Raw genomic sequence first — 17929 nt, 5'->3', positions numbered from 1 at the left:
AGCAGCACATAACTCAAATATTTAATTTTGAGGGTTAACCCCATTTTTCCGGGCATGTCTTCAATTCAGGAAAACTAAGCGTTCAGGAACAGTTGCTCCCGGCTCCACTTATGTCCTTTTTGTAAAAATTTATGCATTTCCATACTCTGTGGGAGTATATTGTTTGACTTTATCTGTTTTCAGCGCGTATTAAGTGATCCAGGATCAAGTAGCGAGTCTGAGACATCAGGTGAAGAAATTGAGAAAAATGAAGATGAGGAAAGTGAAGAGAGTGGTATGTTAACATTCTGTACATTAGTTGTTAATTTCATGATGCAAATTTTGTTTGTTCTGTTTTGTGAACTTTTTTATCCTAGAATATTTAACATGTGCTTTTTGTATTACATTTTAGTAAAATCTGTAAGAATGTTGAAAAAACTGTACTAATTGCACAGTTAAACAGAATTGTTCTTGGTGGAAATTATTTTAGTCTTCAGTTGTGAAGAATAGAATTGGCCATTTGGCTAGCATCAAATTAGCAGACCACTGGTGATGAGTTTGGTCTGTTTCATCTACCTTAGCAGTTACTAGAGATAATGCTGCCACAAGAGAGATCATCAATAGAAAGCAAATTTTGCTATCATTCTGCGTACAAAACATGAAAGACTGGAATTTTTTTTTTCTTACTCATTTCTCTAATAGAGGTAATATAAACCTCTACACTGATGCCTATATATTGCAGTTTATTATTATTATTATTATTATTATTATTATTATTATTATTATTATTATTATTATTATTATTATTATTATTACAGAGTTTCCATGGAGCAGAAAGAGGTGAAAGAAGGTGCTAGCTAGGTGGAATGGGTCTACCTACTATATCAAAGATTAAGTTAAAACTTTAACATAAGTCATATTTCTTTTCAAAAACAAACTTGACAAATTTGGATAATAAAATAGAGAACCCCAGAATAGGGAATTTAACGATTTTGGGCTTCAAGCCCCTAGTTTACAAATTAACAATTTTGGAAAAGTGGTATTATTTAGACAAGGACGGAAATCTCCCAAGTTCAAGAGCACTTTGCTCCAAAGGTTACAAATCTATAGCCTTTCAGAGGCACCCCTTGCTATTACAGGAAATTCACAATCTCAGACATTAACCAGGGAGACTGCGCTCCCAATTTCTTACCGCCTACTCAAGGCAATATTACACAAAATCTTACAATCTCCGGCCTCTCTAGGCACAATTTACAAAAAAAATTTTTACACAAGTGTATCTATTACCCAACGTACTGGGCTTTCGTGGAAAAAGAACTGGTTAAATTAATGGCCTGAACACAAACTGAATGGAGACGTACACTTGCGCTCCTAGAAAATTTAGTATAAAATCCTAATTGGGCTCTCAGCCCGATGATACGGGCTAATCCCAAGCTACTGAGGTGACTCAAATGAAGGTGAATTTTAATGCTTTACAGAAAAGAGACACAGTTACAAAATCACAGTCACCTCAAATTAAATTGAAGGGGAACTCTACAGTTTAAGATTTTTATGAAATTTTACATTAGCCGAAAGAAAGTTTACATTTTAGAAAACAGGTGCTTACATAGTTAGAAATTTGAACCTTTCCCTCGTGTAAGTCTGCGGAGGTAGCTACAGAGAAATAAGGTGGCCATTACCTTGGCTGTTGATCTGCCTGACTTAAAAAAAAACACACACTCTCTCTCTCTCAGAAATTCAGTGATCCAGAGACAAGGTAGCCCGAAAGGCCGCAGCTTATGTACGCGAGGGGATGGTTCGAGAGGGTTCTGGACTAAATCTGGACACGCTCTCTCATTTTTATTGGCAAATCCAAAAGGTACAAGAAATGTGTGATAGGTTAAAAAATAATTACAGAAAATTCATGATTGGCTAGATTCAGAAACTGGCGGAATGAGAAAGAAGTGTTGCAAACCTTGAAATATATATTTTAAAAAAATGAAAGATAATTTCCTAGCGAAAACCTATAAACACACAAGTTCTTTCAATAACAAATTATTCCACCTTGCACCAGAGTGCATGACCTCAGTTTTTGTAGACACATCTAGAGAAAAGTTCAAACAACTTGATGTACACCAAAACAAAACAAAACAAAATAAATCCATTCAAAGATAAAGGGTAGGATTCTCCACCTGTTCAATACTACTTGAAATGTGATATAATTAAAATGTCACATTTTTATTGTCAATTTTTAGGTACCGGTTTTTGCATTTTTTTATCCCATCGTCAGCCTAGGGTTAAGCAAACAAGGACATTGAGTAAATTACATATGTATGTACACAGATAAACCTTCTCAAATACCTAGCAATTTACAATTGCATCACAACATAAAACATTTGACTGCACAAATATCTCCTATATATATCATAATAAAGTTCTAGAAAAGAGGTAAAATTGTTCTATATACAGTTCTGTGCATTTCTATCACCTGGTGATGTAAATGCTGTAATTGTGTATAGAATTACGGTAGTCAACAAGTTCTTGTAAAATCTTCTTTCTTGACTATCTAAACAGCTGACTAACATTTGACCTTGGAGCAATATATAAAATCTTTTTGAATGTTCTATCATGAAAGATTTTAGCATATATACATTATTCGTTGATTTTTTTCAGAGTATTACTATATAGTATAAAAGGGAAGACCATTTTATTGTCCGATGTTTGTAAAAAATAGTTCCTCATGGATTATAATCTGAGAGCCATCATAAATTGGTCGGATTTTTAGAATGAAGTAAAAAACTTTCATGGCATGTATCTTGCTTAAATCTTACTGATGAAGTTTTTGACGTTAAATAAAATAAATCCAATCTGTTTAGGAAATTTAGAAATGACAAACTTCTCAATTATTCAGTAGTGACATCTTGTGATTAATGTCCCAACTTCATGCAGTAGCATTTTCACGTTTTGTTCGATAGAGAGAGTTCTTTAAGGCACTTCTTTTGAATGTGCGGAGTTGAGGTGTACCTCCCGGTACAGTTATCATCATCATCATCATCCAATGCAGGAGGATTAGTCCAGTAATGTTTATTACAGATGGTATACAATGTATCATCTCTCTTCATCCATCAATCTGTTTCAGTCCAATAATTTTACAATATACTGTTCACATCATGATCAGGCCATCATAATGCATGCATATGGTGACCAGATAGATATCTTTAAAAACAGGATATTTGAAGGAAAAAAGCAGCACTTAGGTAAAAAATAAAAATAAAAAATAACTAGCCTGACAAAACTTCAAATTCCTATGTATTCACAATTTCAATTTCAGTCAATACCAATCTGTATTTCTGTATATAGGACAATAGCCCAGCTGGCAGATTCCCTATCTGTTGTTTTTCAAGCCTTTTCTTACATGATTTCAAAGAAATAGGATATTTATTGAACATCTCCCTTGCAAAGTTATTCCAATCCCTAACTAGTCAAATGGCCAATTCTGTTCTTCACAACTGAAGACTAAAATAATTTACACCAAGAACAAACTAATATTTGCCACAATTTGTCCTCTGGAATTCCAACTTTATCTTAATATTGTGATCTTTCCTACTTTTAAAGACATCACTCAAACTTATTCGTCTACCAATGTCATTCCACACCATCTCTCTGTTGACAACTCGGACCATACCACTTAAAATAAGAAACAATGTTAGGTTTAGTGGTCCACCCAATCAATACACCTCATTTTACAAGTGAAAATATTTAATATAAAAACATATAAAAACATATTAAATATATCTTGGAACATGTTTCGTGTTATTTGAGACTTCATCAGCCATAACGTCTCGTAGTAGATTACAAAACTCATTGTTACTGTCTAGTAATTGGAAAAATGGAAGAACACATGTCCTTAAAGAACTGTTTGAGAATACACTAAAAATAAAAAAATATACACATTGCTTACACAGTTTATCTTCATTGTTAAAATTTAAAACACTTTTTGAAACATGACATGCCAACCATAACGTCTCGTAACGGAATACAATGCTCATTGTAGCTGTCTAGTAATATAAAAACGGAAGAATACATGTCCTATATGAACTGTTGAGAATAACTAAAGACAAATAGACACACTATTTACAATAAAATAGTTCAAAACTTCTTGCAAAAAAAATTTTCTTCTATGTTAAATTTTGAATGACCTTTCTGAAAATGAACCTTGATCAGAATTCTTCGAAGAACTTAGGAATTTTTCCTCTTGCACCGATCATCAGGCCTATAACCTCGATGTTATCCAGTCCGTATTCACGTCGGTAGAAGGGGATAGCTGGTTCGTAGATGCTTTCTTTCCCTCGTGTTCTTCACTGGGCTGATTAGCGTGTGATTCAAACTGAAGTATAGGATCAATAATATATCTATTGGTGTTATTTTTTAAGGGTATCATTTCAGTCCTATAGGTACTGCCGTTCTCCGATAATCTAGGGACCTCTTTGTGAACTGTAAGCAGCGTCTTGCAAAGACTGAGCGACGGAGCTTCGTATGGCATGGTGTCTAATAAGTCGCAGTGTTTCACCATATGGACAGTATCCCAGGACATGAGAAACGGTTTCTATCCCGTTCTGGCAGCGCCGACAACAGTTATTATCCTGAGACCTGCCTGGCACAGCTCAAGCGGCTGTGACATTAGCGGTCACGCCAGTCAGTGCAAGACAGGCCATCATTGTGTATTATCCAACTGTTTGTTGAAAGATTTTCTTTAAATAAGATAACACCTTTTCCCTTTTGAGGAAGCTGGCACCTTTTTTTAAATTCGTGATCTCTCAGTAATTGTCTTATTTTCTTGGAATCCAAAAGACCATTTTTTGAATTTAATAAGTTGACGCAAGATGAAATGTGCAGGTTTTATAAGCATTTGTTACTCTCCTCGGAGAGATTACTACTTCCCAAAATATAAGGGTTGCCATTTATTTGTAGGGTAACAAGCGCGCTAATCTGTTGCGGGACACCTTCCCACTGTGATCGGAAAAGTCCTAGACCTTTGAACTTCCTGTGTGTATATCATACCATCAGGTGTGTTGGCAGGAAGCTGGAGGATTTCTTTCAGCATGCATTTTATCATTTTCTCACTGTCTTTCAGGAATTTCAGAGGAATAAAGTTTAGTGCAACTGTCTGAAATGGATAAATCAATGTTAGGCACATGGAAGGATTTATGACAGTGAACTTTTGATCAGCCTGAAGGTGAGGAGAAGATGACGGTGACTCCAGTTTGAGACGTAGATCCTGTATCGTTCTATGTGTTTCAAAGGTAATTCCGTTCCGAAAGTTCAATCGAAGATATTTGATGGGCTCATCTTGGGATAGCGCTTTTATATCTCCACTGAAGACAGACATTAGGCCGCCAGAAAGCTGACCTTCAGATATGTTGATAGACATCGATTTAGGCGTATTGATGTTCAAGCCTATCTCTCTGAATCATCTTACTGCTGTTTCAGTCAGATCTGGTGCAGAAGCTTAGTCTTTACCAACAATAACAGTGTCATCGGCAAATCGCAGTACTGTGAGGGGCTTCAGACCTTCTACAAGTGGAAACCCATATTCTGTAGCTATTGATTTCTCTGAGAGATCATTCAGAATATGGTCCGTTATGATATTATAAAGCGCAGGTGACAGTGGTGAAATGCCTTTTAGTTTTATGCTCTTAGTTCTCGAGTAGTTGGCTTCAATTTGGGTTGTATTGCCCTCTTGAAGGTAGAGGATTAGCTTGACAAGTTTAGATGGAGCGGCAGAATTTTCTAGAGCTCTTCTCAGATGGTGATGGCCAATGTTACAGGTCATTGTATTGAATAGGTGGATAGAAATACTTATTATGATTGCCATGGCCAATGTTATCAAATGCCTTTTGGATGTCGAGGAAGACTATGGTTGCATCAGTTTTCTCGTTCTTTGCATTCGCCAGAATCGACCTTAGCAATGAAGTATTATAGTGCCAGATGATTCAGTGAATCCCCTTTGATTATCATTGAATGTCATGAATTCTCTCAACCGGCGATCTAGAACGCTATCAATAACCCTACGTAAAACTGAACAGATGGAAATGGGCCTCCAATTTGACGCAACTTTCTCATCGCCTAACTTATAGATCAAGACACCTTGCCTTTTGAAAACATGGGGGGACGTGGGACGTTATTTTGTTGCTATTATAGCAATAATATCACACCCAGAATCATCTTTCACAAACCTCATCAACACATGTTCTGGTCCTGGCGATGTACCAACAGCTATACCTTTCACTGCGAAAACAACCTCTTCCTTAGAGATGTTGAGTTGATAGGTGTCATCCAAAGTGATTCATTCTGATGCGGACAGTAAACTTGAATAATCATAATACAATCGTTACTAGTTGAATAGCCAGTAACCAGTATTCGGGAGATCGTGGGTTCGAACCCCACTGTCGGCAGCCCTGAAGATGGTTTTCCGTGGTTTCCCATTTTCACACCAGGCAAATGCTGGGGCTGTACCTTAATTAAGGCCACGGCCGCTTCCTTCCCACTCCTAGCCCTTCCCTGTCCCATCGTCACCATAAGACCTATCTGTGTCGGTGCGACGTAAAGCAAATAACAAAAAAAAAAAAAAAAATCTAGTTGAATAGAGAGAAGAGAAATGGTTTTCAACGTCACGAATAGGAATTTTACATTGTTTTCCATTATTTTGTAGTACTGTGTTCTTCTCTGATTGTAGTAGTGAAATTGTGTTAGCTGATAGGCATACTTTTCTTGTCTTTTTGCCCTATTGTCTTCCGGGATTTGATGATTTTGCATAATTTCTCTGGATGTGTAAGTTGTTGTTTATTTTTCCTCAAGGCATAAAACTTCATGGCAAGGTGTTTTGGTCCTGGGAAGACATCAATTGCTTTCGCAAGATAGTCGGAGAAGTCATTTACCAAATTCGAAAATCTGGAATTATTAATATCCTGGAATAGCTTTTTCCAGTTTTGCATATCAGTCTTGAATGTGCCCAAGACAGTGTCATTTGACATACAGGGAACAGGTGATACATCGTTCGATACTTCGTCTGAAGAACATTAGTTACCGAGGGGAATTTTAGTCTTCGATTGTCGATCGACAATAACTTGTCTCTGGACATCCGGATGTGACTTTGCTGATGTGTGCGCCCAAACCCCTGGTACCTTGCAAATAACGTCCACGGTGCTTGCATTTTATCTTGATAACTGGGTCGTTTTGTGTAAGATTCTCTAAACCTGCAGGTGTGAGGTTAATATTTGAATTCTCATCCATAATTATACCTATGCCTTTAGGAAGTGGAGCACTTGATTCACTCTTGAGTAATGACCTAAAAAGGTCAAGGATGAACGGTCATTATAGGGGTGTATTATTTCGTGAATAGGTTAGGAGTTGAGACACAAATGATGATGATGATGATGATGATGACAATGATAATAATAATAATAACAACAACATATTTCAAAATTTGAAGAAGGTATACTGTGTGTGTGTGTGTGTGTGTGTATATATATCTCCAAATGGTCACTAATTATGGAATTGGATATTTAGAAACAAGAGGGAGCAGCTAAAAAGTATCCTACCATGGTAGATATTTTAGACTCTTACAGCCTCGATACATAACCTAAGCATTATGGCGACAATGGGTTATAATGTAGACAAACATGCTGGACCGCAAATATATCAAAATTGACACATAACGCTCAAGAACTTCAACCAAATAATATCTAATGTAAGAGACTAATTGGACTAGACGGTATCTGATTAATAATTGGCTGGCCTGAGTGGCTCAAGACGGTTGAGGCACTGGCCTTCTGACCCTAAACTTGGCAGGTTTGATCCTGGCTCAGTCAGGTGGTATTTGAAGATGCTCAAATATGTCAGCCCTGTGCCGGTAGATTTACTGGCACGTAAAAACTCCTGCGGGGCTAAATTCCGGCACCTTGTTGTCTCCGAAAACTGTAAAAGTAGTTACTGGGACGTAAAGCAAATAAGATTGATTGATTGATTGATTGATTGATTGATTGATTGATTGATATTTTGTATTTGGTTTTCTGCCAATAAGGATTACCATATGTCTCAATGGTATGATTGCCTGTATTTGGAAAGTTAAAGTAAATTGAATGTCAAGGAAACACAAAAAGTGTAGTCTCGTGTGTTTGAGTAATAAAGTTTTGGCAAAGCTTAAGCATATTATGATAATCCTTATTGGTAGCAAACCAAATCACAAAATATCAATTACTGTATACAAAATTACAGACTGTATTTCTGTGGTACTGAGCCAAAACCTGGCATGTCAGAAAAATCAAATTTTTTATTTTAATGCCAATACGGTAGATTTTGCAACAAAAGGTGTGATACTAATACTATATTCCTTAAATCAGTATAACAATGATCTATTATTGAACAGTATCCTTATTTGATACATTATGGTTAATGTGAATTTGAAGAACTTAAACCTCACATTTGTCCCATCGTACTCAAGTATGAATAAATCAATAAAAAACAATTTAAGTAAACACAGCGGGCTTAGTAAACAAGAAATAGAAGTATTTATGCACATAGAGGAGTTTGTTTCTGATAAAAATAATTTTACGTTTAACAACGTAATTTATAATCAGAAAGGCCTACCAATGGGGGCACCAGCTTTAGGAATTTTGGCCGATGTATATTTGGATTATTTCGAGGAAAATAAAATTTTTGGTGCCCTTTAATTATCGAAAGGCCTGTACTACGACAACCAGATAAAAGTGCGGTTAAAATTTTTGTGGAAGTTCTGTTGAAAACACGTGCCATGACTTTAGTTTATGTGCAATCTGGTAGAATGTTCTCGAGTTTAGCTATGCCGAAGTTGGAGGGGGAGTTAACGCTCTTATCTGGGACCTTACTCCTATAAGGATCGCTATTGTAAGAATCAAGATGGCTACAGATCAAGGTGAATCTACATCTGCATGATGCTATACGAAAAATAAGTTATACTGTAAGCTATGTATGTATTTATAAAATATATCATGCTTCCTCTCCAGCTATCAAAGAAATTTTAAAGATTTCTCAAGCTAGCAAGTTGTTGCTACTGACTGTATGAGTTGCACGCAAGCAACTCAGCAGCAAGCTTTCCAGGTAGCCATAGTTATTATGGTAACATCGTTTGATGCTGCCACGCAGTTATTTATGGGTTCAAGTCCCAATAGTCCCAACATTTTTTTTACCTTCTAAATGTTAGTCTACCGGGCGAATTGGCCGTGCAGTTAGGAGCGCGCTGCTGTGAGCTCGCATCCGGGAGATAGTGGGTTCGAATCCCACTGTCGGCAGCCCTGAAGATGATTTTCCGTGGTTTCCCATTTTCACACCAGGTAAATGCTGGGGCTGTACTTTAATTAAGGCCACGGCCGCTTCCTTCCCATTCCTAGGCCTTTCCTCTCACATCGTCACCATAAGACCTATCTGTGTCAGTGCGACATAAAGCAAATAGCAATAACAACAAATGTTAGTCGGTAGGATACTAGAGGTGATAGTACACATTTCCCATTCATTATAGTGCGTGTCAAAAGCCTGGGTTCTCTTCCAAATATATCCGCAACGCGCATATGGAGTAAAAGGTATACGACGTTGCTCGTGGTGATTCGTCTGTTGAATGACAACGTTAAGGAGGTTATGTTTCTTTGACTTCATAACAACTTGCTAAAGTGAGATAAATGCTTGCCAGTTACTATTCTAACATTATCTTGGAAAAAAGAAACTTAACTACTTATTAAATTAGCAACAATTAATCCTATGCTGCATACAGTGGCATCAGTTACGCATATAAACTTTTATTTCACCATAACGTGCATCCTCGTAAATAGTATTAGACAAAAAACCAAAATTATACTGTGTGGTGGGAATTATTTGATAAGAAGTATAACGTTCGGGCTGATTGGCTCAGACGGTTGAGGCGCTGGCCTTCTGACCCAAATTTGGCAGGTTCGATCCTGGCTCAGTCCGGTGGTATTTGAAGGTGCTCAAATAGGTCAGCCTCGTGTCAGTAGATTTACTGGCATGCAAAAGAACTGATGCGGGACAAAATTGCTGCACCTTGGCGTCTACTAAAACTGTAAAAGTAGGGAGCAAATAACATTATTATTAAGATACATAACCTGAAATTAACTTTTGCGTTCAGGTTACATTTTCAGTCTTTATTTTCTACAATTTCTGAGTTTCGTTACATAGTCAATTACTTTTAACATTTCTTCATATGTGTAGATATGTCCTAATTATGTTTTTGACCTGAACTTCCACATTATGGTCTCCAGTAATACAATTTCAAAAGGAGTAGTGCCAAACAAACAAAAAACACCAGCGAACATGTGCTATATTTTCAGTGAACTTATTATCAATCCAATAAAAATGTTACTACATCTTCCGCATAACAATACCTTCGTTAAAATCCATTGGTAGTACGCAAGAAAATATTTAACTCCTAGTTTGCAAAACTGCAGCCTTCGTATCTGGCTGTTTATCTGACGGTTATAGTACAGGCACTTAATAAGATAGATCCACATGTAAATTTCACTAAAGAATCTGAAAATGAGGGCTCACTCCATTACAGTACTTAGTCCTTACTATTATTCACAATAGCAACAGTAAAAAATTGTACTTCAAAATATTTAGAATACCAACGCAAACCGGTAACACCATTAAACAAAGTTCAACACATCCAGGAGACCATAAGAAAGCGGCGTATAATAGCTTGTTACATAAAGCTTTCAAGATCCCTTTATCTCGCAAAGATTTCAAGGACAAAATTAGGACCATATACGCCATAACTGATGGTAACGGTTATAAGAAACAGTTTGCAGACAAAATATGTAATAAAATTAAAAATAACCCCCTGTGGTTGGGGGACGCAGACGAAGAATACACCCACGGTATCCCCTGCCTGTCGTAAGAGGTGACTAAAAAGGGGCGACCAAGGGATGATTATATTAGAACCATGAAACTTCTTGTGATTAGTACCACCGGGTGAGTTGGCCGTGCGTACAAGGGTGCGCAGCTGTGAGCTCGCATGCGGTAGATAGTGGGTTCGAATCCCACTGTCGGCAGCCTTGAAGATGGTTTTCCGTGGTTTCCCAATTTCACACCAGGCAAGTGCTGGGGCTGTACCTTCATTAAGGCCATGGCCACTTCCTTCCCATTCCTAGGCCTTTCCTGTGCCATCGTCGCCATAAGACCTATCTGTGTCGGTGCTACGTAAATAGCAAAAAAAAGTAGTGATTAGTACCACCACGCAGGGAACACCATGGGTCGCTTTTCCGTGCGCGTAGTACCACTATGTTAGGTATCAAATAGGTTTGTGATTAGTAGCAAATGAGAGCGCGACGGCTTTTACAGTACTTGTGATTAGTAGCACTGTATGAGTGACACCATGGCATGACGGGACCATGGTTCTGGCTCGCCTATGATTAGTATCAACTATATGAGGAACACCTCAGGATAGTACGAGTCCCTGTGGTTAGTACACTTAGGTGATGAACACCATAGGTTTGCGTTGCCTGTCAATGGCACCGCAATGTACGAGACAGCATAGGTCTGTAATACATGTGCGAATTTCATTACCTGTGTGTAGTACTATAATGTATGGAATACCGTGAGTATACGGTACTCTTGATTAGTACCGCAACATGACAACTACCATGGTTCTACTATTCTAGCGATAAGTATCATTATGAGGGGCCGATGACTTGGATTTTGGACTCCTTTCGCGTACAAGCATCATCGATTCAGTATTGTGCTATAGAAGCAGTTCCTTGGTCAGTAATACGATTGTTAAACAATAAAACTTTTATGCCAGCTTCTGTGCATGTCAGGCCGTGTGGGTCGGTTCCACTGATCGTTTTTAAATTCATATCCATCCATCCATTCATTCTTCGTCCTCACGTTTTGAATTGTGGTCAGTGGAGGATTTGGGGTTTTTAATTTGTAATTTCATTTCGTCTCATTTCGTACCATTAGGGGCCGATGACCTAGATGTTAGGCCCCTTTAAACAACAAGCATAATCATCATCAAAATTAAAAATAAACCGAACACCGCTTTTATCAAGGATTCGACCTCGGACAAGATTTATGCCTCTTTCACATTCAGTAGTAATGATATTGATCAAATTACTAACACTTTTAAAAGACAAGGCTTAAGAATAGCTTATATAACTAAAAAAAAAAAAAAGCAAATTGGGTGTACTGTTCAGTTCACATGTCTATTATAATAATAATAATAATAATAATAATAATAATAATAATAATAAAATATCTCAGGTGCGGTATATAAAATCAGTTGTCAATCCTGCAAAGCATCCTATGTTGATTAAACTGGGAGAAACTTTGCGATAAGATATCAAGAACACTTAAATGCTAATATAACTGTTTCTCCACCATAAGTATGGACATGAAGGAATCCTACCATGATTACTCGTCAATCGAATGAAATTTAAAGGTTGTTAGTTTGGCACACAAAGGCTCCTTACTCAATATCTTAGAGGACATACATCTTCACATTGATCAATATATTAACCTTGAATACAATTTAAATAAAATTAATGAAAAATTTTATCCTTTATTTGAAACTTTTATTCTACTTCTCTTTAGATTTGCATCTTATAATGAAAGGTCTCTCCGTCAGCCAATGATAACTTCACCTGCTCTGCTTACAGTTCCTTTACCAATTGCGTGAAGTTCAGTCCCCTCCCTCCTACCGTTCCTCCTCAAGACCTTGAGCCTACAGTATATGATAAACCGGGTTAGTATGCACAAAACCACGCACATAAACACATGGTTCAACTGGGCAAAGGAGATTTATCAAAACTTGATCACTCACAAACACATGAGACTACACTTTTTGTGTTTCTTTGGCATTCAGTTTATTTTAACTTTCCAATTACAGGCAATCATACCACTGAGACAATACAATTATGGTAATCCTTATTGTCAGCAAACCAAATAACGAAATATGAATTACTAGCTGACGTGCCCATGCTTTGCTACGGGATTCTCAGGAAGACTGACTTTGTGGATTTCCTAACTAAAGTCAACATAGGTCATTACCAAAACGTGAGTAGGAATGTAGGGATTAAAAGCAATGTTATCATATAAAGTACTTGATCAAATGAAAAAAATGCACATTTTCTCACTTTTAACGTACAGTACTGAACCCATAATTCTACGGTGAGAAAAATATTTTTTTTTCTCCAATATTTATTTGGTATTAAGAAAGTACTTTTATGTTTGAAGGTAGCCATGTTGCGCTCCTAAGAGCCCCGATGTCGCGTGGGAAGGTTCTCACTCACGGCAAGCTCGTGAATTGCCGGGACACCTCGGTGGAACTCGAGTGCCCGACAATTCTTTAAATTCATAGAATTCTATACAACGAGGGATTTTGGCAATATAGTAAATGAAGAAATAAATAAGCAAAATTATTCGTACACCCTCCGTGAAGACAGAGACACCAGGGAAAAACATAAATGTAGTTAAGCCTAAGTGCAGGTTAGCGTGAGATCAGCGAACCAGCTACACGTGCCAAGGTCAGGGGAGGAAGAAAACGCGCGAAACGCACGGGCAGAAATAATTTATTTCCCCGGTGATGAGTGTAGAAAATTTATAAAATTAACGTCTAACATAAGTGCAAGTCTGTCCGGAGTTCTGGGACAAGTCTCATCAAAATCCGTCTATTAGACGCAAAATTGGCAGATTACACAATCAAGCCTCATAGAGGGGATAGCGTCCCTTCTGAGATTATAAAAGAAACCCCCCACCGTAGATTTTTCAGTGTCGATCTGGAACTTGAAGCCGCGGGAGCTTGTGCCCGTCGTCATTAGAATTTCGCGCCAGATTGACCGACAAATAATTAAATACATGTCCGTGGCTAAGGTCCATATACTTGGTTAAGAAGAGAAAGCGATTGGAAAGTTCTGAACGTTTGTCGACCAACGATGGAATGGTAAGTTCAAGGGTTCAGTACGAGGGTGCCGATTTAACAGTCCAAAGTTCCAGAGATGGAATGACCAGGCCGCAGACTGCCATGAACACTCCTGTGCGATTGTTCTATGAAATATGCAAACTGCTCATTCCAATCAGTGCCTCAGAGTAGGGATTGAATAGCTGGAATGCTATTATGAACCAGTGTGTTACAAACCAGTAGTATCAGAGAATTTATGAACCAGAGAAATGGCATGCTAAAGAAGAAAGTTATCCAATTCCCCAGCTACTTCCCGCCAATATTCAGGCAGGCTGTTACACTCGGTACGACCGGGCGTGTTGGCTGTGTGGTTAGGGGCACGCAGCTGTGAGTTTGCATCCGGGAGGTAGTGGATTCAAACTCCACTGTCGGCAGCCCTGAAGATGGTATTCCTTGGTTTCCTATTTTCACACCAGGCAAATGCTGGGGCTGTACCTTACTTAAGGCCAAGGCCACTTCCTTCACACTCTTAGCCCTTTCCTATCCCGTCGTCACCGTAAGACCTATCTGCATGTTACAAATTTCATATTTGGTCCGTATTGAAATGTACGTCAATTTAAGATATTACCAAAATTTATTAGGATCAACCTATTCAATACAATAGAATTTACAAAATTAGGACTTACATCCTATTAAATTAAAATTTGAAGGGACATGTTTCGCCCTTTAAAAGGGCATTATTGGCCTTTTTACACTCACACTTAAAGATAAAAATCAGGATCCTGATTGTCATGGTAAAAAATATAAAATGAGAATATAAGATTAGAGTGAAATTATACAATGTGAGATTGTTATGAGTTATTAAATAATAATTTACAATTAAAACTTCATTTAAAATGTTTGTGAAGAATTTTTTTTTTAGTTGGTATGATATTACGCTAGTAATTTAAAAAATGATTTTATAAATTAGACAAACTAGGCCTTAAACCACATAATAACAAGAAGGTCTATGGCTAAAGTTGCCATATCAAAGTTCGAGTGAAATTCGGCTGGAAGCAACTTGATTTTCATGTTGAAGAGAAGGTTAATGGAACTTAGTAGCCGCTTGAGATGACATTGAAACTTTCTTGTTGAAAAGTCGTGATATTTAACTGTAGTATGGCGCTATGTAGATTATAAAGTTGGATCCAACTATTCCATTAGTCTCGTTATTTACGTAGTGGGTTCGCAGTCTCCGTAATCTTGTTGAAGGAGTTATAAAGAGTTCATAATTGAATGTTGCCGTATAGATCTTTGTTAACTTGTATACTGACAGTTAAATGGGAACATTCGTACTTGTTGGCTGTAGTTTTGAATATAGACGAACTATTCTATATTGTAGGCTTTCACATTTAGTTTTCAGACTCTGTGATATTAGGACGTCTTATAAAGTTATTTATACTGCAGAGTGTAGTTCCTTATTCTCCGACTTTACATACCGATTTTCATTAAATTCTGCTTACCCATGTTCTCGTGGCTCGGCGCTGATATGGACTTAGTAACAAAAATCCAAATTCCTGAATATATCTGTGATCTTAGTCGGTAACAATGTATAAGACATAGGTGATCGGAAATTTAATATTATATAACTTTAGTTATGTAGTATTTACTGGTACGATCACTAATAACATAAATATTTCAGAATTAAATTTTAGACCTTCCCCTAAACTACTATTTCATTCAGCGTGAATAAAAGTATTTACGGCCTGTACTATAGCGACTTATTCCTTGACTTTGAACGCTGATTTTCATTAAGATAGGACTGCTAGTAACATAAATATTTGAGAATTAAACTTTAGGCCTTCCCCTAAACTACCATTTTCTCAGCTCGAATACAATTATTTATAGCCTAAATTGTAGCGACTTAATACACGACTTTGGGTAGCAATTTTCATTAAGATACGACCACTAATGACATAAATATGTGAGAATTAAATTTTTGGCCTCCCCTAAACTACCATTTCATTCAGCACGAATAAAATTATTTATGACTTAGAGTGTAGCGACTTATTCCCCAACTTTGCATACCGATTTTAATTAAATTCCCTTCAGCTGTTTTCTCGTGATGTGTGTACATACATACAGACAGAAATTACGGAAAATTAAAAAGTGCATTTCCTTGTTACTGTGGACATGACTGATACAGAAATACCATTCTTTTTAAATTCTGAGCAATGTACAGACAAAACTCTTATTTTATATATATAGATTAACCAGATATCTCCTAGTCCAGTTAGCAGACCTTTAACTAATGAAATATCAAAAGGATATCATGACAAGTGGATAACAGTGCACATTGAAGATTTCAATACGACCTTATAAGAGCATGAACTTTTCCTTAATAAGAACATTTTAACATTCATAACATCATTCTTGCTTCAATTTTAAATGTTCGTAACTACGACATGTAATGTCAATTTTAGCAAGCTACATAAGATGATCCAGTTAGGATCGAAACTTGTATAGATGTGACAAATGTGAAATATAATTTTTTTAAATCACATTAACTATAATGTATTGAATAAGGAGGATACTGTTCAATAATAAATCATTGTTATAATGATTTAAAGAATATTAGTTTAGCTGTCAATACAGAAACATGAAATTTATAATATGTGTAAAAGGTATGATGACAAAGCCCAGCATGATTCTGGTGCCTGTAGAATGTGTTGTTCCCAAATTAAAAATATTGAGGCAACCCTGTGATTTGTTCCCTGAACTTTGCAAATAAATAAGAATAAAACTTCTTTCTCTTAATTGCATTCACAAATGTATGCCACTTCAGTTTAGAGGTCATTGAATTACATTATGAATTTGTGTAAACTTGCCAATTTTTAAGGTGCCTCTTGAAAAAATAAAGTTATTTGACTTATGGGTTCTGGCTTAGTACCACAGATTTGCAGTGCTTTATCAATAGTTGTGCAATTTTCTTCATAAATTTGCAACAAAGTTGACCAGACTTTAAGATAATGTCTCCAGGCAGTCTAGCATGGTATTCCAGTACATTTCACTTGGGAGGATGAGTTTTGTAGCACCAGATTTATTATAACCTGCATTATTAAATTGGTTGTTTCTGAGGTTGTGATTGGGACTTTGAATTTATGACATGCTAAGCAAAAAGAAAAAAGTCTTAGTGAGGAATGCACTACTGTATACAAATGATATGGCAGAGATCATATTGGACTAGCAAATTATGCAAATTCATCATGGGAGACAAATTTCAAATTTGAACTACATTTTGCAGTAGCAGTGCACCTGCAGACAAATACAGGGTAATCAGAGTATTTATAAAATTTGTAGCAAGAAGTTAATTGAGCGTAGATTGTACTGTATATTCCATACTGGTCTTCTTCAAGCGCATGCAGTGAAACTCCTCTATCTCGTTCAGCAGAGCTACCGTCCTCCCAGCATATCAGCCAAGGCCAGATTTCTCTTGGAGTTCTGCACATCTTCATAGATCATTCACTCTCCCAGCAAAAGAAAATGCATTTAAAAATAAGGAAATTATTCGGTTTCAGGGATAAAATAGAAACCAGTAATTCTGTTATGCATTTCTTCCATGAACTGAAGACAAAACATTGGATTGTGTTAGTCACTCTATTTATCTCAACCTGTTTTTAGATGAAACTATTACCGGGCAAGTTGTCGTGCGCGTAGAGGCGTGCGGCTGTGAGCTTGCATCCGGGAGATAGTAGGTTCGAATCCCACTATCGGCAGCCCTGAAAATGGTTTTCCGTGGTTTCCCATTTTCACACCAGGCAAATGCTGGGGCTGTACCTTAATTAAGGCCACGGCCGCTTCCTTCCAACTCCTAGGCCTTTCCTATACCATCGTCGCCATAAGACCTATCTGTGTCGGTGCGACGTAAAGCCCATAGCAAAAAAAAAAAAAAAGATGTAACTAGTTGTTGCAATGTGGGGGAAGTGTCCAATGTCTTGAAAGTTTCAATAATATCAAAGTGATACAATGAGTGCTGAATGTTAAAAA

At 37.1% G+C, this 17929-nt stretch overlaps 1 protein-coding gene across 1 annotated transcript in view; it reads left to right on the top strand.

The window, feature by feature from the left end:
* Positions 1-17929, top strand: part of LOC136866260 (serine/arginine repetitive matrix protein 2) — a 519326-nt gene that overhangs the window by 134219 nt on the left and 367178 nt on the right. Inside the window, exon 5 of the mRNA XM_067143064.2 lies at positions 184-274. Coding sequence (XP_066999165.2) covers positions 184-274 — 91 coding nt within the window. The remainder of the gene's footprint in view (positions 1-183; positions 275-17929) is intronic.

The sequence above is a fragment of the Anabrus simplex genome, chromosome 3 (assembly GCF_040414725.1).
Source record: "Anabrus simplex isolate iqAnaSimp1 chromosome 3, ASM4041472v1, whole genome shotgun sequence".
NCBI classification, from domain to species: Eukaryota; Metazoa; Arthropoda; class Insecta; order Orthoptera; family Tettigoniidae; genus Anabrus; species Anabrus simplex.
The sequence above is the reverse complement of the archived record's forward strand: the minus strand, read 5'-3'. Positions and strand labels throughout refer to the sequence as shown.